Consider the following 22898-nt stretch of genomic DNA (forward strand, 5'->3'; position numbering starts at 1 on the left):
TATATATACACAAACAAACAAACTGTATTTGTACTCAGATCAATGGCATTCTGGTTAGCACTGGGGTGATGCTATCTTGAAAAGTATTCTGAAGCTTTTATATCAAATAAATAAAGTTACATTTGTGTTCGGTTGTCTAAATAAATTATATTTGATGTAAATTCTGTTTGAATTCACAGGGAAATTTCTGATCAAATACATCTTATAGATCTATCCAGTGGTGGGCACCAGCCCACTAAGGCACAAATCCGCTAATTGCCTACCTAAATTTTTCATTTGCGCTTTAGCTGTCTTTTTAATTTTTATAATTCATAAGCGGATTTACACTTTTAAAAATTAAAATACAGTACCGCCATTAATTATCTATCAGTCATCATTATCTTGAACAGCAGAAGGTATGGCTGTCAATGAATCACAACACACATGATCTATCCAACAGCACCCCTCCCAGATAAACACACATATTGAGAAGGTATACATCATTGCTGACTGTTGCTTTCAGTCACGGTTCTGATTTCCCACAATGTTATGTGTCTGCTTATGTAGCAGGAAGGCAATAGCAAAAACAGTTAACGTTTGTAATCCATACTAAACTTTTGTATGAATTGATTTATTTTACTTTACAATCGGAGCTCCTTTTTCTAAAAAAAGTTTAAACGCTGGAGCTCAATACTTAGCATAAATGGTCAAAGTACTGGGGTTAGAGACTCAGAAATGATTTAAAGATATTATGCTGATGAAGCCTGACATCTAGTGGTCAACTGGAGCAACTACATGGAAAACTTTAAAATCCAAGCTCTTATTTTGAAGTGAAGATAGTTTCCTGTTCTCCATGCTTTCGTTTCCCATCACAAATCAAATCCGTCATGTACCCAGAATGAATGTATCGCTTCAGTTTTCGAAGAAACAGTTTTAAAATTACTTTATTGATGCTTATTTAATGAAAAACTACAACAAACAAAAGAAAAAGACAAAGAAGCAGCCGAACTAGCAATCCTCAACAACTTTTTAATTTTTACACCAGGAGCTAAAGGTCTCGTTCAGGAAATCACATCCCCAGCAATCGGCGGTTGTACAATTACGTTGTAAAAGAGTTCATACACCACTAATTGGCAGTGTTGTTCATATTCTACATGAATTGTTGCCAGCTAGAAAGTGTCAAATTGAACTTGCGCTTTAAAATTAGCTTCCGCTAGTTTTTCTATGGCATGAGCGCTTTAGAAATTGCGGAGCTAATTTTTGGATTAGCTCTGCCCACCACTGGATTTATCCTTTAAAATTTTTAGTTTTCTAAACTATCAGAATTTGTCGGTGCAACATAATGAACTCACTAACTCTAAAGTTCCCATACTTTAAGCCTCATCTTTGACGATAATGTCACCAAGTGCACAGAGTGCTCACTGACTTCTTCGTAAAATGTGAAGCATGAGGTGAAAGGTAATAACTCAGAATGTTCATTAGGTATTGGCTCTTTTTTGTGTGTGTGGTCTCCAGATTTTCTCCACTAACAACACAGAATGTGGACTTCTCCTGGAGGAGATCAAGTGCGCCCGCTGCTCCCCCAACGCCCAGGTGTTGTTCCACTCGTTGGACATGGACAGGATGCCACACAGAGAGCCAGACCTGCCGCGGCTCTGCCAGGACTTCTGCCGCGAGTTCTATTACACCTGCAGGGGGCACATACCAGGTAATTGCACCCCTAATAATGACAGTGAAAGTAACTTTAACCGATGCCTGCGTGGCTACCTGGTGGCTGCGCAAACAAGCATTTCCACAGAAACAGAAAGAAGACAAATGAATATGTACTGTTGTTAATCATTTGAACTGAATGTGTGTGTTATTGTAAACAGTTCGAAATGATCACAGGTCTTTATTGAGACTATGCTTGCACATGTGGACCTGGCAGTGATCTGGACTTATGCAAGTGGTGCGTCAGTAGTCTGATCTGTGAAGATTTATTTTTTGAGCTCTTACCTCATCTGACCTCACCTCCAATTGCTGCTGAAGCTGTCTTACTGTTTGCTCGCTGCCTCACTCGCCACCTAGCAGATGTACAGTATGTCATTGCAGTGAAATCATTTTGTCTTTAAAGACAGAAAACTCAATTAGAGGTTGAATTGAAACCAAGCAAAAACCACATTAATATACAGTATGTACTTCATATGAATAGATTCTACTTGTTTTTATGTCGCTAGATGAGTTGTTGCCTTTTGTATGTTTAAATTCTGCACATATTTCATAGAAAGGCACATGTTTGCAGCAATTTAACTATGAAGGTAGTAAAATGTGCAAAGAAACATTTCCATCTGACCAGTGTACTTGACTTACACAAGCAAAAAGAATCAATTAACTAATTTTAACATCTGGGGTTTGTACTTGGAATGTAAAAGCACTCTAGTTGTAGTATAGACCTGTCAATGGAAAACCCAGGTTTTGTACTTTGCTATGGGAGTTCTCTGCTTACAAGATTCAATAAAGAGATGGGTAGTTTTACTCAGACACATCATCATCCACCCAGCATGAAAACACCCTTTGATGCCTTATTGTTTTTTTTTTTCCTGTACGTATGGCTTGCTACATAGCAACTGTTCAGCCCCCTAAAGCATTTGCTTTTCAGAAGAGCTCATTTTGAAGGCTCTACGATCACAGGTATTTGTGACTCCACAGTGCATACCAAGCACGATCAAACACTTTGGCTGTGTTTTCCCCTCTTTCCACGTCCTCTTCCAATCCCTGTCTGTTCCAATAGATTAGATCGGCTCGGATCCGAAAAAATAAAGCATTTTCAGACGCACTTGTCTGCAACCCACCCATGCGGTATGCTGTAAGTCAAAGTCAAATATCAGTCGCATAAATCCTCGCCTGCAACTAATAGCTCATACATTGCGCAACTCTTGGGCTACGGTTGAGGTTGACTACTGCTGCTTCGCATTATAGAGAGTGAAGGTGAAGAAGACTTGTCTGATGTTCGATTTCTGTTCTGCCTCACATACTGACAGACAGACGTAATCAAAAAAGCGGAGGTTAGGAATTCAGAGAAGAATTTCTCTCCTCTTCTATCCACTGCTGTCCACCCCCCACCCACCCCCGGTTCCTCCTCTCAACCCACCACAGATCAGCATATGTGGTGACGAATGACACATTTATTTTTCTACAAAGGTTGTGTGTATGTAAAACTGCTGAAGTGCATCAAGATGTCAAGTACTTTGGGTGGGCCACCCAGGCTGGCTTGGAAGATAACCAGATGGAAGTATAACTTCAGTGCTGGGAGCCAGGAATATGGACAGAGTTCTGACACCATTTCTCTGTTTCTCTTCGTCTCTTCCTCTCAAACCCTTTCTTCAGACTCACTCATTTTGGTCTCATCTTTTATTTTACTGAATTTTAAAACAGAAAGTATAATGTTGTTGATGTTAAAAGGAGTTCTTTTGCATGAACAGTTTTACTTTTTTTTTATTTGTTCTGTGAGTTGGAAACGTAGGAAAACTGGACAATTGTTTAAACCAAAATCAGCGGCCAAAGGTTTTAAATTGAAACAGTAGCCTTTACAACAGCCATAACTACAGTCCTGCTCCCATTAAAAGTTCCTGTCGGCTTTTAATTAACCATTGTACTTGGCCCCCTTTTCTCCATAAAGATATTTACTGCCTTGACACTTATTTCTGCCCAGGGCCTCCCACTTTTTCCCTACTTCCCTCATATCTTCTTTCACCCATTCCTTCATCCTGCACCTACGGTCCCCGACCAGCATGGTTAAGATAACTGCATACATAAGAGTGTGGGTGGTATAGTGTGAGCTATGTGTGTGTTTGTACATGTCTTTGATCTTCATGTTGTGTTTAGATGTTGGAGGAGATATCCTATCACCTCCAGTATTTGCTGCGGTCAGCCCTTTGCGGTGTGCGGCACGAGGAGATGAAAAGGAGGGACCGGGCGAGTTCTGTTTGTGTTTTTATTACTGGTATTTGCTCTCCTCTGTCCTCTGAGAAGTAAACTAGAGGAATATTGTCAGAATTGTTTTACAGGTCGCAATGTGCCTCTGAGACACACTGCAGATTTGGCTTTCCTTTGAGAGTAATGTTATGACTGCTGGTCGGAGGTGAAGCTGTGTGTGTGATGTTGATGTAGATCACCTCTTGTCAGCACTTCAACATCTTGCCATCTTGATTTGGAATTTAAGAGATAAACATATCTCACCCTGAAAACATTTCGTTTATTCAGAGCGACATGCCATATTGAACAAACTGATTATATGATTTCACAAGCTGTTCCCGCAGGCAGCTCAATAACGCAAAACAGTCAGATCCGCATGAAGGGTAATTGAAGTGGCTGATTGCATCATGCTAAGAAACTGCATGAGCTTAGTATAGTATGAATATTAAAGCTTATTTCATTCATTTATTGTCTATTTTTTATACAGAATAGACTTAATGAAAAAAAACAAACTTAGACTTTTCCACAACTTCAAAAGCAACATGTCAAAAAAAAAATAGCTAGCATGTACATTTGAAATAAGGAAGTAGTCTTTTTTTGCTCTCTGAAAAGTGCATATTACTTATAGGATGTTTAGTCCAATTTCTTTCACTTATCTTCAGCTTGTTATAGATTGATTTGGGACATGAAGTACGCATATCTTCCCCCTGCCTCCTTTCATCTACTTTTGTAAACACTTGTAGTTCTCTCACAGTTTAGATATTCAAATACTAAATAACTATACATGCCAAACCATTTAATTTTCATCCTAATTTAGCCAGATACATGGAACATGCATAAATATTTGTCATTTTAAAGGGCGAGTGCTATGCAAAATCAACTTTTTCAAACTTTTTATATCATGTTATAATGTCATTCCCTCATCAAAACACACTCAGAGTGTTGCTTTGACTCATTCATGCATGTGAGAAATCCTTGAATCTCCTGTGATAGCCACGTGGAGCTGCCTAAATGCTTGCTGGTACAAAGCACCATCTATTTTCACAAAGCTCCTCCCTGGAGCTCAGTCTGCAGCAGAGCTCCCTCTCTACTGAGCACTCTCCCGTGAAGCATCATTGTGAAAACGTGCTGAAGTGGGAGCGTTGGAAACAGCAGGAGGTTTTGAAGAGCAAGAGGCCAATTTAAAGATGTTTAGAAATTATGTGGTATAGAATTAAACTATGTGTCTGGAAAAACTATACAGTAGAGTCAGTATTTATTTTTTTGTTTTTGTATCTACTGTGTTTCGTAGAACTGTTCCAAGCCGACGTTGATGAATTCTGCCAATACTACGGAAGGAGAGGATCCGGTTTGTGTTTTCCAGATTTTCAACGACGGCAACTTCTTGGGCAAGATTCCAACTACTTGGAAGATGAGAAAATAGAAGATATCAGTAGGTTTGTAGCCTGAATTCAACCACATTTTATTTAAATAAGAGAACCAAGTTGCTTTATAGAATATGAGAAAACAAATTTTTAAATCAGTAACTTTTTATGTGTTTAGCTAAGTAAACCTTTCAGTCCTCTGACTTCAGGTACAAAATGTTCAATTATGACTTTATGCTATGAAGAAGCAAACAGTCTATTAGATGTTCTGGTCTATTATGACATAATCCATATTTTCACAAAGTTTATTTTATTTTATTATTTTGCAGTTTTCCCCTTTAATCTTAAAGTTTACTTTGCATTTCTTTACACTGTGTTTTAGTGTGCATGTACATACATGAAGTGAAAATGCATACATACATTTCAGTTTTCTTAAAGCAAGAAGTCCAGGAAGCGTGTCCACCTGAATTACAGAAACCAACACTTGTAGGAACTCATCTTCCTTTGAGGAGTCCATACGCATAAATGACTTAAGGCAGGGTTAAATGAGAATGTCATAACCAAATCATCAGTTGCATTTTGGGCATCATTTTTGGGAAAACTTGATTGTTCAAATTCAGGAAACTGTGAGTTTTGAAAAACGTTGCATTATATTGCTGCTTTGTGGCACCTAGGGTATCTACAGAAATATAAATGCCATTTAATTTGTCTTAATCAAATTATTTTCCATGGAAAATCATTCTGTGTCATAAATTGTTGAGGTTAAAATTATATCTTCTGGCATGTTCAATCATAATTTGATAAAAGAAAATCTTCCTTACTTTTTGTGCCTTTTTAATTGGTGTGCTTCCCTCATTCTGTGACCTTTTCTTGTTTTTCCAATGTTACCCAGGAAGCACAAACACAACTGCTACTGTGCTCAGGAGGTGTTGAGTGGTCTGAGGCAGCCGGTGGCTGTGGTCCACTGCGGTGATGGCTCTCAGCGACTCTTTGTCCTGGAGAGAGAAGGAATCGTCAGGATTCTCAATCATAACCTTGAGCTAATCAAAGAACCCTTCTTGGACCTCCACAAGCTGGTGCAGAACGGTCTGAAGGTAGGAAAGTGTCAGCCTTCATCGTATGAAATCCTGCTAAATTAAACAGTAAATGTCTTAATATGCCTTTGAATTAAACACATACTGTATGTAAACGGGAAAAGGAAACAAGGCTGATGGAATGCACAACCTATTAAACACCAGTGCCTCCAGCCAAGGTAAATCTGTTTGAAATTATGCTCAATAGCATTCAGTTATATAATTAGACCAAACAAGCAGCCATATATTATTATAATTGTGCATTTCACTAATACCTCTTTCAGTAATACGTTTTTTAAACAAGCCTGGGTTACTTTTCAACTATTGCTACAGAACAGAGTTATTTATTTGCTATGTCTCTATGATATTTTGCTGTATATGTAAATGAAAAAATGGTGGAGGTTAAGTTTTAATAACTGCATATGTTTAATGCATGGTGCTAACTGGATTTTTAAGCTAATTCAATAATTATTGCTTTCTTAATCTCTCTAATACTTGTAAAATGATAATGACATAACCTCATAATAAGATCAAGTATAGTGACTTAAGTATGTTGAGTTTAAATTGTAATGTTGTCAATAAAATACCGGTAACTTTTTTTGACAAAGCTATACTTGAGTGATCAGTCGCTATGACACTTTTAAGCCTTGGGAAAGAATCTGGAATAGTATTTTCTATTTAAAACACTCACTTAATCACTGGGTTAGAATTTGAAAATTTTTCAGGGATTCCTAAGATTCCATTTGGAGGTGGAATAGCTGGAATGTTTGGAGGGCACACTCCCAGACAGGAAGTTTATCTATCTCGCATGTCCCTCACTCCTCTACTGACAAGATCCACGTTTACAGGGAATCAAACGGAGCACAACATTTGAATATGCAACTGCCCCCCTGCGGGATGCACATCCTGCTTTTCTCAGCTCTTTTATCATGATTCAGTCCAAACTGGTTTTGGATAAAGGGAATATTATGACAATTAGATGTGGCTCGAGCCCCTCTAAGCCCCAGGAGTCCTATTCTGTGATGTTGGCTGATGGAACAAGCTCCCAGTTGGTGGGGGTGGTGGGGTGGACAGAACCAGGGAAGGGCAAAGGTGTTTACTGGGAGCATCAACAGGATGGAGCTGGCTTTATACAGAGAGAGGAGCCCAGACCATCATGAGGCAGGCCAGATAACGGCTCTATCTTCAGCCTCATGCACATGCTTTGACTGTAATGTTCTGTGTTTCCTGTTGCTCCTCCATCCACCTCTTTTTATGGATCCCCCTGGTGCCAATTAAGCCAAACTACACAGAAACAATAGAGTGTTGTGGTGGCATAGGGGCTCCTACCTTCGTTGTGGGTGTTCTCTTGAAATTAATCCACAATCCCCTTTTTTTGCCTCTTGCACCTTTCCTTCATTTTACGGGCTTAGGCTACTGGCAAGTGTGTTCCAGTTTGTTCTGGGATGTGAAGAAGTTTGCCCAAAAACTGGCAAAACATTATGGGTTTTACATTTAACAAAGGTTTGTGATGAAACGTTTTCACTCAAACTAACTTCGACGGTGGTCTAGACCTTTTCTTCACATACGTTTGGTAGTCTGAACTCATAATTCGTCTCAGAAATCAAACTGGATCGCAGGATGTGGTGTGGTGAGCTGACTGCACCCACTGCAGTCACTGTGAGCTTTAATGTGTTGAGTAAATCATAGGTCAACAGTCTGAGCAGTGTTATGTTACATTATATCCACCGACTTAGTTAATCACAGCACTGAGTGACCCATGACATCGAACCGAGGATTAAGTCACAAAGTGGAGAAGTAGGCCGCTAGTGCATTGATTAAAATGTTTGCAACAATTGCATTTTGTCAAAAAATAAAGAATAAACTCTTTATCTGGTGCTTGTTTAAATGAAATATAATCTTTTCTGAAGCCCATTTTTGAGCCGTAGCTACAAAAACATGATTTTGAGTGGAAAAGTCTGAAGTTTTTTGCCAGTTTTCTTGCGAGCTAGGAAAGCATTTTCATTCCAACTGGTAAAACTTAATAACCAAATATTGATTAAGGTTTCCTCTTTGAAAGGACATAAAAAAAATCCATAATTAGAATAAATTAAGCCACCCAGAGTCCTTGGGTGTCCTGAAAGGCGCTTTATAAAATAATAATAATAATAATAATAATAATAATAATAATAATAATAATAATAATAATAATATCATCATCATTATTATTATAAATTAAAAATAGGATTCAGACCAAATATCAATGGGTTGTCCTGAGTAGGAAGGCAAATCTCTGGAACTGTTCATGCTATCAGGATGATCCAGGTATCAAAATGCATCTTGAAAAGGCAGGAATTTAAGAATGTGCTTAGATCATTTTGAGAAAACCTTGGCATCATTTTCAGTTGTGTGTGATGGCTCACATATTCACAGCGAAGCTGTGTAAAACACTCAACAGTTCTCTGTTTCACAGGTTCAAAACGCTTCAGTGTTTGCTCCAACACTGAGCTCTGTGAAATCACTAATCATTGCACTGCATTTCTCACATGTTGTGTTTGTCACATAATTAAGCTTATCGAGAAATAAACATCCGCAGACCTATTAATGCAGTTCGTTGCTCAGCTTTTTGCGTGTGACGTGAATGATGACATTTGTGAACAGCAGCTCAGAGCTGACGGCCTCGTCACATAAATAACCTCATGTAATAGGCTTTGAGCGGGCCTCCTATAAAATATTTCACTGTTCACACATGAAGGTTAGACCTCATTATCCTTTCAGTCTCTGCTGTCAGATACTTAGGGCTGCTGAAGCTAAATTTACTGTTTGCTTTGTTTTGAAGCGTGGGGTGGGGCTACCCTCATTCTGATCTCACTTTGACAATGGGTTAAAAGCTGGTGAAACCTGGAGTACTTGTGAAAATGTAGCAAGCGGAGGAGTTGGCTATCTAACAACTTTATGGCTCGGATGGTTTAAATGTTATTCTTAGTTGGTTGGAGGATTTAGGCTTGGCTGAGGACTCACGTAGACTGTCACCTGTGGAGGTTTCTCTTTGTGGTTGTAATTACAGAGCGTGCAGGCAGTGTTCTGTAGAAGAAAGGTATTGCCTTCATGGTTCAGGTCATCTCATTTAGTTTTAAGTGTCCACGAGCTACTTGGGGAAGATTGAAATATTTAAGTTAATAAATCAACGCACGTATAGAGCTCAGATTCATTGTGCCATATGTTTTATTGTCACTCTGTATTTTGTACCCTGAGATAACAACCACTTCTCTTTGCGATTCAGCTTTTTGTGGAGTGATGTCAGATGTTGAGCACAGCCAAAACAGAAGCTCCAATAAACAGGAAAAAAATGGAGGGAAAAGAAAAATGCAAAGGCATGTGTTTGGGGAAAATGAAAAGATAATAGCTTGTGTGACATTCAGGAAGACTCCCATGCCTGAAAGAATGATAGCAGTTGTAATGACAAAAAAACATGTTCTGGAGAGAAAAGTTGGAGTAGATATGTCGTAATTTTGGAGTTTTGTCAAAAACAGACAGTCTTCTGTTAATGCAAACGTTCTGTGAAGAGGTTATGAAATAAGCTTGTTTTATGCACTCTACATGAACAATACCAAACAAATCGTACTTCCAGCAGATTTGACAGGATTGTTCATGTTGAGAAACCTCAGTTTGGCACAACTTTCCTTATTTTAATCAAACTAAAGAAGACTTGCTAAAGTTTGTTTCCTATGGCTTTAGCTCCAGCTCCGCTGCTTCTCTGCTGCTGCAGGAGTTGGTCATTAGCAATGAAGCTAATATTTCAGCCCATTAAACCTCTGCGTACCCCGATGGTCCACTTTTGGCTCCGGATCTCGGCCTCTTTGGCTCCCCGTCGATCACAAGTTTATTTAAGGGATGTAGGTCACTGCATAACCATTTCCATCGGATAGATGTAGCATTTCAAGAGGAGGTTTAGACTTTCTCCTCCTGAGATGAAACTCTGTAACAATCTTTGAAAAGGAGAGCCACGTCTGCTCCAACAGATCAGATGATTTCAACTAATCCACTCCGGTTTTCCACCCTTTTATTCTAACGTTTAATATTACTGACAGCACGTTTTGTCAGAGGACAGTTGTTTTTTAGTGGTGTGGGGGTGCTCATCAATAATCTCAGTATTTATTTTCTAAAATATGAGATTCCTATTATCTCTTGCTTTGGTCTGTGTTGTTGTTCACCTTCCTTTTGTAATGTCTTACATTTAGCCCTGTCAGTGCTGTTTGATTGAGCTGGGCTGAATACAGTTCAGACAGAACAGACATCTAGTTCACCAGTTTATAACGTGTGTCTTGGCCTGTGACAGAAACGGCTCCTTTCTACAGCGTGTGCAAATAAAGTCTAATTTTTTTTCTTCATTTCATTTCGAAAAGTTTCGCTAAGAAATACCTGAAAAATCAGATTTTACCGGTATCTGTCTTACTCTAAAATCTGCAAAAACCTCACTCCTTCCAAAAGCTTGATATCAGTAATAAAACTGTTTTTAAAGGGACATGCTTACAATGTGACAATGCAAATGTTTTTCACACATTAGATTAGAGTTCTGTTCGCTCTTTTGTCAAGACAAAAATGTAGTAATGGGTGAAATGCAACAAGAACGGGCTGACCTGGCTTGCCTTGCCTGGGGAATGAAATGCTATAGCTGATTATTACAGCTAACTATGACGGGAAGACCACCAGGGTAGTGACAACTGATGTAGCTGCCTCCGGGGTGAGACAAAGGTTTACATATTACACAAGCAATTTAGATGTTTTCTAAACATGTTGCCAAGACAGTGGGAGTTGGCAGCTCTCTCCTTGTTTAGCTTTCCTTTTTTTCCCTCTCTCTCTCTCTCTCTCTCACTCCCCACTTTAACTCTACCCTCCTTCCTCCCCTCTCCTCCTAGCCTCGATTTCTGCATGGATTTTGTTTGAATCAAGAGAAAGCGAGGGGGATTTGGGGAGCAAAAAGCAAGGGACCGAAGCACTCCACACTTTTGTGCTCTCTATGAACTGTGAGTGAGCTAATAAATTCTTTCAGCCACTCAGCGTAGTATTCACAAATATCCCCCAAAGATTACACACACAAATCACTGCACAATGGAGGCCACCGGGAGGGTCTGAGCGTCACAGGGCCCCCCGACCCTGAGGACAAGCACACATAATCAGGCTGTAGGAAAGCCCTCTGCTACGCTGGGAGGGTTGTCGGGGGGCCGGGGAAGGAGGGCTCGTGAGAGAAGGTGCAGCTCTACCCAGAGTCAAATGTTTTATAATAGCTGGTAATGGTATATTCAAGAGGGCCGATGAAGGTGTGAAGCGGAACAACAGAGTTGGAAAAGAGAGTGAGATAATAAGCTGCACTGTGAAAAGCAATGTGATGGACAAATATAAAAGAGGATTAGACAAGCTGAAGAAGAAGAAAGAAAAAAAAGAATGGGGTGGGGGGGTGGGGGGGTGCAGCAGTGGCATGTTAGTGATGATGAATATGACCAAGGGGGGTGATTCCAGCCCCACACAGAGGAGCAGAAGCCAAGCTGGAACATAATTAACTCCTAGATCTTTTGTGTTTCTCATCTGACTGCAGAGTGGCGATGAAAGGGGCCTACTAAGCTTGGCATTCCACCCCAATTACAAGAAGAATGGCAAGCTCTACGTCTCCTACACCACCAACCAGGAGCGCTGGGCCATCGGACCACACGACCACATCCTACGTGTGGTCGAATACACGGTTTCACGGTAATGACGACGTGGCCACCAAATCTACTTTAAAACGTTCACCACTGCCGGAACGAGTAACAAAACGTCAAGATTCTTTAATCTATTGATTTGACGTTATTAAAAGCTGAACATGCGTTTCTTCAAGCATAAATTCATTTTTGAATTTATAGTTTATATTACTGGCAGCAACCTCAGCAACAAAAGCCCCATCGACCTTTTCTATAACTGTCAAATAATGCAATCAGAAAGTAAATTACATTTTTTTGTCTTACAGCAATTAAGAACATAGAAAAAGAGAATTTGCAACACTGTTATGATAGCAACAGTTTGCCTTTACTTATGTTTGTACACTCCTTTCATAATAACCCATGTTTAAGAAAACAATCTCTACTCACGAACGTGTTTAAGTGTTGTGTTTTAATTTACTTAATCACAGTTGACTTAATGGGCTAATTGTAATTATAGTATTGCCGTGCGGTCAGGTGAGTGCAGCGTAATGTAAGGATTCTGCAGAAAAATGACAGTTACAATTATTTAATGGTAGTTTTGGGGGAAAAAAGTATTTCTTTGGAAAACTGCTTTTCAGAAATTTCACAACTACCCCAAATGGCATATAATTTATCATCACGTATTTGTTGCTGATACTGTGAAACCAAATTCTCAACCAAACTGTGCAACTTCTTAAAGTCCACGTTCTATCTCCACCCACCATCTTTGTCTTACTGAGACATTACAGGAGACTTAGACTAAATGTCTCCAGACAACAAAGTATTTAAACTCATTCATTGTTGAAGTTTGTTTTTGGATGTCGTGCCAGTATCTCTTATCCAAACGATCACTATCGTTTTACCAACAGTGCAAATATTATTTAAAGTATAAAGAAGATCCAAATCTGCTCATTTAAAAAAAACGTGTCTTAAATCATCTTTCACAAATGCACAGTGACCTTCAAACAAATCAAGACACATTTTCAGGCCATCTAAATAAGCGTTTTGGAAGACCAAATTTACTACTAATAATAAAAAATTTTGTAGGTTGTCCTCAGATGCTTTGCGATGCAGTAAGATCAGTTTTTACATGGTGAAATAAATGACAATAGTTTATTCTTTCCCAGGAAAAACCCAAATCAAGTTGACACCAGGACTGTGCGTGTGCTGATGGAAGTGGCGGAGCTGCACAGGAAACACTTAGGAGGCCAGCTCTTATTCACCCCCGATGGTTTGTTGCACATCTTTCTGGGAGATGGCATGATCACTCTGGATGACATGGAGGAAATGGATGGACTCAGGTGAGTTTAAATATCATTATCCTAAAGTTTTGTTCTCGTTGGCCAATCGATGTGAGGTCGTTTCATTACATGTTTGTTTTTTGGACGCAGTGATTTCACAGGATCCATCTTAAGGGTGGATGTGGACACCGACGTGTGCACGTCAACTTATTCTATACCACGGGACAATCCGTACTTTAACAGCACTAATCAGCCGCCTGAAATTTTTGCACATGGATTACATGACCCAGGCAGGTAAGTGGGGCTACTGATGGGATACTTCAACATCATAACAGATAGTTACCCTCAATTAGGTTCTGCTCTTTAAATAGTGTGAGAAATTTTAAAACATTGTGCTCATTTTATTCTCTTTTTTAATAAAATGGGATGTTACAGTTAACAACGAAGTTCAACTTCTTTTCTTCTACAAAAATAATTATTTTTTGTAGATGTGCAGTGGATCGGCTTCAGACAGACAATGGGAGTCTTGTTATCCTCTGTACAGACGCCAGTGGCAGAAACACGTCGGCAGGAAGAATATTGGAAATTGCTAAAGGAAAGGATTATGGTGAGTTATAATTTCCACAATATTATTTTCAAATAAATAGTCATAATATTTACTTTTTTAATATTTGAAAACAGTTCATTGCTTTGCAATATCATATTACCCCTGGTAAAAAAAAAAAAGTATGTGAGTGTAACATTTGCCTGAATTTTGTTTGACATTTTAAACATAAAATGAAAAGACATCAACTTCCCGGATAACCTTTCATATTTATTGCCCTGAAAATAACATCTGTTTGGATGAATGTCTTTCATTTTGCGAAAAACACATTTTTATGGCAACAAATTCAAGGGCACACCAGGTTGAAGAGACTATGATCCAGAAATGTTCTTCCTTTGCTCAGTGTGAAATTTCCAAGAATGTGAGAGTTTGTGTCCACAAGTTAGATTTAAAGACGTCAACAATCATGCCTCTCAGCAAGAAGGTCACCAGTTCAAATCCCGGTCCAGGGACCTTTCTGGGTAGAGTTTGCATGTTCTCTCCGTGCATGCGTGGGTTCTCTCCGGGTACTCCGGCTTCCTCCCACAGACCAAAAACATGACTGTTAGGTTAATTGGTAACTCTAAATTGTCCCTAGGTGTGAGTGAGAGAGTGAATGGTTGTTTGTCTTGTTTGTCTCTATGTGTGGCCCTGTGATGGACTTGCGACCTGTCCAGGGTGTACCCCGCCCCTCGCACTGTGACTGCTGGATATGGGCACCAGTGGCCCACGCAACCCTGAAAAGGAAGAAGCGTGTACAGAAAATGGATGGATGGATGGATGGACAATCATGACCGTCAAGATGATTGTTCAGTGTGATTGAAAAAAACAGCTGAGAGGTTTAAGTTTTTATCTGACCAAGAAAAAAAAAACAACAACAATAACATTTGTACATCCAGCTTACCTTTTAAATAGAGAGTTATATGTGTTCCTTATTGTAAAAATGAAACAAACATATTTTACCTTTTTTGTTCCAAAAACAGAACACCGACCCTGTAAGGGAAAAACAAAACAAAACAGAAAAGATGTAAATGAGTAAATTACAAATATAGCATCTATATATAAAGTAGTAAGGAATAAATGGCAGTCATCAGATATATGTTATCTTTTATGGCTAAAATAGACCAACTTCTTTGTCTCTTTTTAGAAAATGAGCCCTCTGTCTATGACCTGCAGTCCAGTGGAGGAAGTCCACCTGTGGGGGGGTTCATCTACAGGGGATGCCAGTCGAGAAGACTTTATGGCAGTTATGTGTTTGGAAATAAAAATGGGTAAGTCCAAAGCAAAATCTGAAAAATCCTAATGTAGTTGACGTTCATTATTTTGGAACACATTCTAAGGTGTGATGCGGCCAAGGGATACAGTAGATTTTTGAAGGAGAACCATCCAAACATGCAATGAACATGTGAGATGCGTGTAAGGATAAAAAAAAAAGAAATCTACGTTTAAAGGGTTTTTTTTTTTCAAAGAACGTCCCATTTTTGAACAATACCATGATGGATGGAAACAAAACAGCTACAAAAAAAGGCTCGGTCATCATGGATTTGTTTTGAATTCAGTCAAAATTAAGTGGAAAATGACATATTGTATATGAGCTAACACTCTAAATTGTGCATCGTTATTTTTTTCATTGTTAAAAGTTGATTCCTTTCACATAAATGTGCTATTGTCTGCAGAAAGTTCCATCCATCAGAAGAGAAAACAAGTTTTGTGTTACTATAAGCACTACAGAAGAGCCTATTGAGTGTAAATTGAGATTAGACTTCCTGCTCGGTGTTGTTCTTACTTTTCCTTGGTTTGTAATTCACTGCACTTTGCTGATGTCAAACACTGACACTTGAATAAGCAAAGGAAGTAAAAAGTGTGTGGGCACATTATCAGGACTTGGCACTGTGTTTGAAACAATCTGTGGTTGGTAAATTATATATCTCATTACAAACTGTAAGCACATTATAAAAGCTGTGTGATGGGATAATATTTGTTTGAAACTAAAACTGAGGTCTTGTATAATACTGTTTGAGCCATGGGGTAAAAAAGGAAGATGGGTCACTGAACCATATTATAAAAAGTTAAAGGTGGCCTTGTTTTCAGATATCAACTGTAACTTGGGCAGTATTGTTCTTGTCACTGGTGTAATTTAGAAGTGTGAAAATATGTTTGTCTTGGAAAAAATGTTCCATTTACTATGGTTTAAAAGCTAATAATGACGTTAGTGACCAGTGTCTTTCTTTGCTTTTCGTAGCAACCTACGGATCCTTCAGAAGTCTGCATTTGCGACATCCTCAAACGGGGAACAGTGGCAGGAAAAGGCTTTGTGTTTGGGCTCTGCTGGCTCCTGCGCTTCTCCCCTTGTTGGGCACATCTTGGGTTTTGGAGAAGATGAACTAGGTTAGTAATGCAATTCATAAAAATAACCTGCATATCATACAACACATGATGTGGATATTTAGTCATTGTCAGGTCTTGAATTCATTATTTGATGGACTATTTAAAGATTTCTGCATTTGATCATGGTTTACAAGCAGTGCAAGAATGACATGTCCCAAAGCAGGGGCCTCACAGACACATGTTTACAATTTCTGTCCGTATGGAATTTTCTTCCAGGCTTGTTCCTCATTAAATTATCCGCCTGTTTCCCAGTCATGACTATCCAATTGTCACGTTAAACCCTTTCTTAAAGTTTTTTGGGCAAGTATAGCATTGTGGAAGCCTTAGCAATGCTCAGTTTCTTCATCTCCTCATGTGTCCTAGTGTGTCTTGTCTTGTATTGTCTCTTTGTTTCGTTTATTTGGAGCTACAAGTATACTGCAAATTGAAGCATTTGTTGCAGCCAGTGCTCATGACTCATTGCTGTGTGACGGTTTCCTTTTTTACAGGTGAAGTCTACATCCTGGCGAGCAGTAAAAGCATGGCACAGTCACACAGTGGGAAACTCTACAAGCTGGTAGACCCAAAAAGGTACGACCAAGGAAAACTTTTGTAAATTGTGGTAAATGGAACTGAGTGTTTGCTCAGTGAGTAAGTGATTCCTGTTTGTTCTGAATGACAAACATCTAATTTCATGCTGTCTTGGTTTTGTGGTGTGTTGTTCGGGATTTGGCACTGTCCACTGCTACTGACTCTCAAGAAGCCACAGATGATAGTTTATCACAGCTAACCATGGAGGCATCCTCTCTCATTTTCGTCTTAAGTCTTTACCACATGCACATACCGATGTGACCAGAGAATTCATGTCTGTGACAGATCATCAAATAACCATTTGCATTGGCTCCAATAAATGTTGAGGAATAATCGAAGGATACTGTTACAAAATATTGGTATTAAAATCTTTGGTAGCTTCATGGATTCACTGGTTAAATGTCATTAAAATTTTCTGTTAGATATCAGCAGAAATTGGGACTGTAGTGTTTATAATTTTATCTGTTATCAAAGATTACAGGTACTGTCTGACTGGGCAGTGACCGTTAAAGACTTGCTGGCAATTCAAAGTTGACTCAATATTAAAGAAAAAGGGGTAAATTTTCTGTTGCAATTTTCACTAAATTCTAAGTATTTGTGACCAAGCAACCACGTTTTCTACAGCCAACCTTTTATTTTTTTTAAAATACAGCTTATTTTCGTGAGCACGGCTTGCCAAACCATTCAAGGCTGTGTTCATTATTTCATTGCCCATCTGCACTCATGTTGTACACTGCAAAAAATATCCACCTAACCAAGTTTTAAAATCTTATATCCAGCCAAAAATAGTTGAAATGCTTGATTTGACTCAATTTTTTTCTTATTTTAAGAATCTTACCAAGTAAAATTTTCTTACTCCATTGGCAGAAATTTGAGTCAAATTTTCAGACTAACAAGACAAATAATCTTATACATTTTGAAAACAAGATCATTATTCTTACACAATCAGTTCTTGTTTAGTAAATCAGTCTCAAAACAAGATCAAAAAGACTTTTTGGCTGGATATAAGATTTTAAAACTTGGTAAGATGACAGTTTTTGCAGTGTACCCACCTTGTTTCCTCCTTGGCAGCTGCCACCTTGATTTAATCTAATAAAGTGCAATTTTGAAATAAAAATCAGCAGATTTGGGTCAGTTTTAGTCACTTAATAATTTGTGTAATGTGAGCTCAGTTGGTTTGCAGATCTTTTCAATATTCTTCCCTATAATATATATTTGATCCAGCACCCGTTCCAATGGAATTTTTGCTTTTAAACCAGGACATGTTGTATCAGGGGAGAGCGCCCATGCTGGTGTCATAATGCAGTACTTTGAAATTGAGAAAAATTTGAGAAGGATTTGAGACACCCGTGACTATTTGGAGACAAAACATCAAAAATATCAACAAACTTCATGCCCAGGCCTCCCTTGCAAAAGAGGTCTGCGATCTCAATGGGATTTGTCTGGTTAAATAATGGTTAAAAAAACTTTCTGCCTACATTTTCTGAGCATGTTCAAAATTTAAAATTCACATTCAATTTATAAATACAGAGAGGAGCACATTTAAATCAGTGCGCACTAATCTGTTTTGTAGTGAGTGATGATATCTTCTTGTTCAGTCTGATACTGTAATTCTGACTTTAAAGACTGAAATGTGGAGGGAACATGTGTGAGTACAGTTTTATTATTTTAATGTGCACACATGTCTCTATAATCCATGCCATATGCATTCACATTAAAAATTATTCTAATAATGAGAAACCTACAAAAACATGTAAAATAACTATTGTCTCTTACAACAAAATAAAAACTAATCTTACACAATAGAAGGGATGTGTAAAATTTATGTTCATGTCAGAAAAAGAACAACTTTAAACACAAACAGACCTTGTTTTTCCAAATCAGTTCTATAAAAGTTGTTAACTTGAACTGCTTCAAATGTAGTTCGTTTGTCTTATAATGAGTAATTTTGCACGAGACAGGTGAGAGAAATCTCACAGCATCTGACTCTCCTGTTCAAGTCGGCCAAGTGGGAAATAAAAAGAAAAATCCTAAATGATTTAGGCATCTTAACTTTGTCATATTTGATTAAAAGGAAAAGATCAAAGAGGAGAATCAGACTCTCGGGAAAAATAATTTCCATGCCTCACATTCACAATAGAAACATATTTGCAGCTGATTATTCCTGGGTGACAACAGTGCCACCCAGGCATTAGCACAATTAATTCAACCACAGATGTTAGAAAGGGGGCCCTGGTGGCTTGCTTTGTGTTTCTGTTTTCTGGCATGGCTGCTGGATGCATTTCTCCCACAGAACAATTCTTTCCACCATCAACTGGATGTGTTTAGTCTGTGTGGACCCTGCGGTGTTGGAGTCCTGACTCCTAATTCACACTGGCTTCATTATTAGGATCCTGTTACAGGGAGGAGTGAATAGGCTAGCTAACGTGTCTGACCTCAGCATGTTATCAAGTCTGGTGGTCCTCCCCATCTTTTCCCCTCCACACTACAAGCCCATCTGGATCCTACGGGTCGCTCAGACCCATTGGTTTCAGAATAAAGTGAGTTTTGTGGTCCGGTGTGGCATTCTAATGTCGAGTTTTGATCAAACTGGTGTTTGAGAACACAGAGGCTGTTAAAGGGGGGAAAAAGAGGAACTGTCAGGGAGGGTGGTAAAGGTTCACGAGGGAACATCAGCCATAAAATCGCTCAGCAGTGTTTGTGTAAACATGTCCTGGCCAGATGACTTCATTTCTGGGTATTTGTTTGTCAGTTGGAGTGCCCCTCCAATAATAAATAGGCCACCATGTTTTATGAAACAATTTCAATGTGTGTGGTTTGAGTAATGGTGTGTTTGAGAGAAAGAGAGAACGACTGTGGTAAAGCAGTGGGATAAAAATATTTCGATTTACACAATCTGTATATAATGACCACAATATGGTGCCAAGACTTCTAATTATTAGCAAGTGCACCTTAGAGGTTAGAATTACTGGATCTTGTTAGCACAGGTTGTTAACACAGGTTCTTAACACACAGGTTAAGAATAGGTATAAATGTATGTGTGGTTTGTGTAACATCTTACACCAAAACAATAATACAACAGATGATCAACTGTGGGGTCTGGATATTCTTTCAATCATTTTGTTCTTGTGCTTGACTCAAGTACACAGCAACTGAGCAAAGTGGTGGCCCTCAATGTAAACAAAACTGCTGTTTGATCATAGCTTAAGACCTTGGCATGTTTCTCAGTGTCCATTTGAGCCGTGTGCACACACTCGTATTCATGCTATTTTTAGATCAGCTGCTCCACAGCGTTCCAACCAGGGGTCTGCAGTTTTCACCACTACCTAACAGGTGCTAATAAATGAGGAGGTTTGTCACCAGGAATATAATGCAGATTTTGTGCCTTTTATGAGTGAGAAATTCATAAGATTTTGGACAGCATTAACTCTTTCTTTACATTATTGTCTAAAAAAAACAGCCACACGTTTCTTTTCTTGCTTGTGTTTTCACTCATTGTCCTTTTTTGGCTATTTTGTGTTTGGCGCCCCCTTTTGAATGGGAGTCACACATTGTTGTTGCACACAATGATGGACATCGTCAAATCGTCAATCAAAGTGGACACAGATAATATTTACATCAAGAAGCTTTGCAGTTTAAAAAACATGTAACAATGAATTACCTGCACTGAATTTTGTTTTTTTGTTTTGTTTTGTTTTTTTTGCCTAAATACTGATGCAACATTTGCATTAAGTATGAGACACATACTAACAAAGATCCCTTCATTAGCCTATCCAGTGCATGCAATTTTATGTTGTGTGAATAAAATTCTGGAGTTACAGCCATTGTTGTTCTCCATTCAAACAGCTGGAAAACTTTTGCCTTCCTCTTACATTTGGTCTTTATAAGTAGTGTCAAAAACAGAGCTGGACCTTCTAAAGCTCTCTGGTGTTAAGGACAACTTGCCTTTCAGTTTGATGCAAGTTGTCCTCACCACAGAAAACAGAGAAAGCACAATAATCGGATTTTTACACTTGAGTTTTGAGAGTTGCATGCTTGAATGATTGACTTACAGTTAGCAGAAAACTTGGACACAGTTAACTTTAAATAAGTTCCTTGAACTTCCTTTACGAACTCCATTAGTCATGAATCACAAATCACTGGATGTGTTCTGAACGAGTTCCCTTATGTTAGTTGTGTATATGGATATAAACTGTGTGGGTGGTGAGTGCATGTTCACATGCTATAAGGTTGTGTGAGTTTGTGTTGTAAACTAGTTCCCAGTACGCTGCAAAAAAAAGGCCTTTCTTTATTTTTTTCTATCCATCTTAAATCTTCCTGCATCTCTACTGGGTCCCTCCTCTTGACAAAGCTGCTTGCCAGTTCCACTGAATGGCCCTGCTATTACAATGCACAGTAAATTTCTTGCACAATTAAAACAAGGAACGAAGCTACAAAAGGAGTCCCCAAACAATGGAGTCAGATGACAAAACAGCAAAGGAGACCACACGGGGTCATTTGATTAAGCCATTGTTGGGGTGCACAGTGTACACCACTCCACAGTGCTTTTCTCACATATACATCGTGTCAATCAAACAGGCGTCGCGGGCTAACAGGCTCACACACATTTACACTGGCCAAACGAATGATCAGAAAGAAAGCACCCACACTTTTCAGGTACTAGAAATGCGAATTTATTATGAAACTTTTTTATTTATTTTTACTTTTTAGTACCACATCACCTGGGGCACCCTTAACTAATCCTCTTACCCTAACCCTTTGCTTTATAGTCATTTTTTTCAAGCCATTTGACTTTATAATTATCTTTTTTCCGTCAATGTATCTAACTCTTATGAGAGCAGGGTTGCATTTTCTCACTCCCTTACTCTCACACATACACCACCCCTTCCAAAGTTGATAAATTCCCACAGTGGCTGTTGACCCAGCTGTCTTTGTCGAGTGGCGCTACCAGCAGGTGCTGTTTTCACAGCCACCCTGGCAGTCGTACAGACTGTTTAGTAGCACTGCTGACCCCTGCCTGCTATTAACAGTGTTAGCTACAGACCCCCACCACCCTCTAATTCTCTAGGGACTCCTACTCTTTCTCTCTTTCCTTCTTTTTCTGTTTTCTTCCTTCTTTTGCATTTTTTTTAACTACACGCAGCCTTCAACAACAAAAGCCACAAGGCACGGAGTCTGGAGTTCGGTGCTGATGGGAGCATGGGAATCAACCCCCTTCCACCTTTCATCATGAAAATTTAAAGCCACTCGAACACACACATCACACATCAGTCACTGTGCCTGTCAGAGCATTTGAAGCATGTTTCTTTAAGCTGGAAGGTAGATGTTCATAGTCAAATTATAATACGTGTTGAACTATTAAAGAGAAACACTGTCAGACCAGCTGCCCAAATGGAAAAGTTTGAGTAGATAAATAGAAAATACCATCAACAATGTGATTTAAAGCCCTGTGTAGCCAACATGTATCAGACTCTAGCTCGTTTGGCTAGAAAGTCTGGTTTGTTTGGGGAAGTATGAACCCAAAAAGCAAACTCTGGTCCACCCACAACCCTAGGTCTCGATTCAGTTGAAGTGAACTCTGGTGCAGTTCGATTGTACTGTGAATGCCAGGCAGACCAGAGACCGCTCCAAAAGCAGGAAGCGGACTACAACCCAGGGTATTCTGAGTAATAAGAGTAATAAAGTTCCTCATATACTATGCTGGATGGACGCACCCCTACTCATACGGCGCCATCTCAGCTGCCTTGTATGAAGAATTAGCCTGGCCCTTGCCTTCCTACGCAGCTCTGCTCAATTCTAGTTTCCCTTCACTGCTCCGTCTGGGACTTCTCCCATTGAGATGGATTTCGCTGGCAGATTTTTAGCCGGGCCAATCAGAGAAGAGAACATTGATTTTCTGCGCAGTGTCTGCTTGTAGTTTACTTTACCTGAGCCAATCAGAGAACAGAAGGAGGAGCTTTGAATGACGTCAATGTTCTGCACAGTGTCTGCTAGTTATTTTCGCATACGGCAGTGGAGGAAGTGAATGAAGTCAGTCTGTGTTGAAAAGG

The 22898-nt window shown here is 39.1% G+C and overlaps 1 protein-coding gene across 1 annotated transcript in view; it reads left to right on the forward strand.

The window, feature by feature from the left end:
• The window catches only part of hhip (hedgehog interacting protein), a 33684-nt gene that overhangs the window by 5347 nt on the left and 5439 nt on the right, over positions 1–22898 (forward strand). The window contains exons 2-11 of the mRNA XM_014007816.1: positions 1495–1687; positions 5225–5369; positions 6190–6391; positions 11946–12097; positions 13194–13367; positions 13458–13601; positions 13796–13914; positions 15038–15161; positions 16133–16278; positions 16767–16848. Coding sequence (XP_013863270.1) covers positions 1495–1687; positions 5225–5369; positions 6190–6391; positions 11946–12097; positions 13194–13367; positions 13458–13601; positions 13796–13914; positions 15038–15161; positions 16133–16278; positions 16767–16848 — 1481 coding nt within the window. The remainder of the gene's footprint in view (positions 1–1494; positions 1688–5224; positions 5370–6189; positions 6392–11945; positions 12098–13193; positions 13368–13457; positions 13602–13795; positions 13915–15037; positions 15162–16132; positions 16279–16766; positions 16849–22898) is intronic.

The sequence above is a fragment of the Austrofundulus limnaeus genome, unplaced genomic scaffold (genome assembly GCF_001266775.1).
Source record: "Austrofundulus limnaeus strain Quisiro unplaced genomic scaffold, Austrofundulus_limnaeus-1.0 Scaffold44, whole genome shotgun sequence".
NCBI classification, from domain to species: domain Eukaryota; kingdom Metazoa; phylum Chordata; class Actinopteri; order Cyprinodontiformes; family Rivulidae; genus Austrofundulus; species Austrofundulus limnaeus.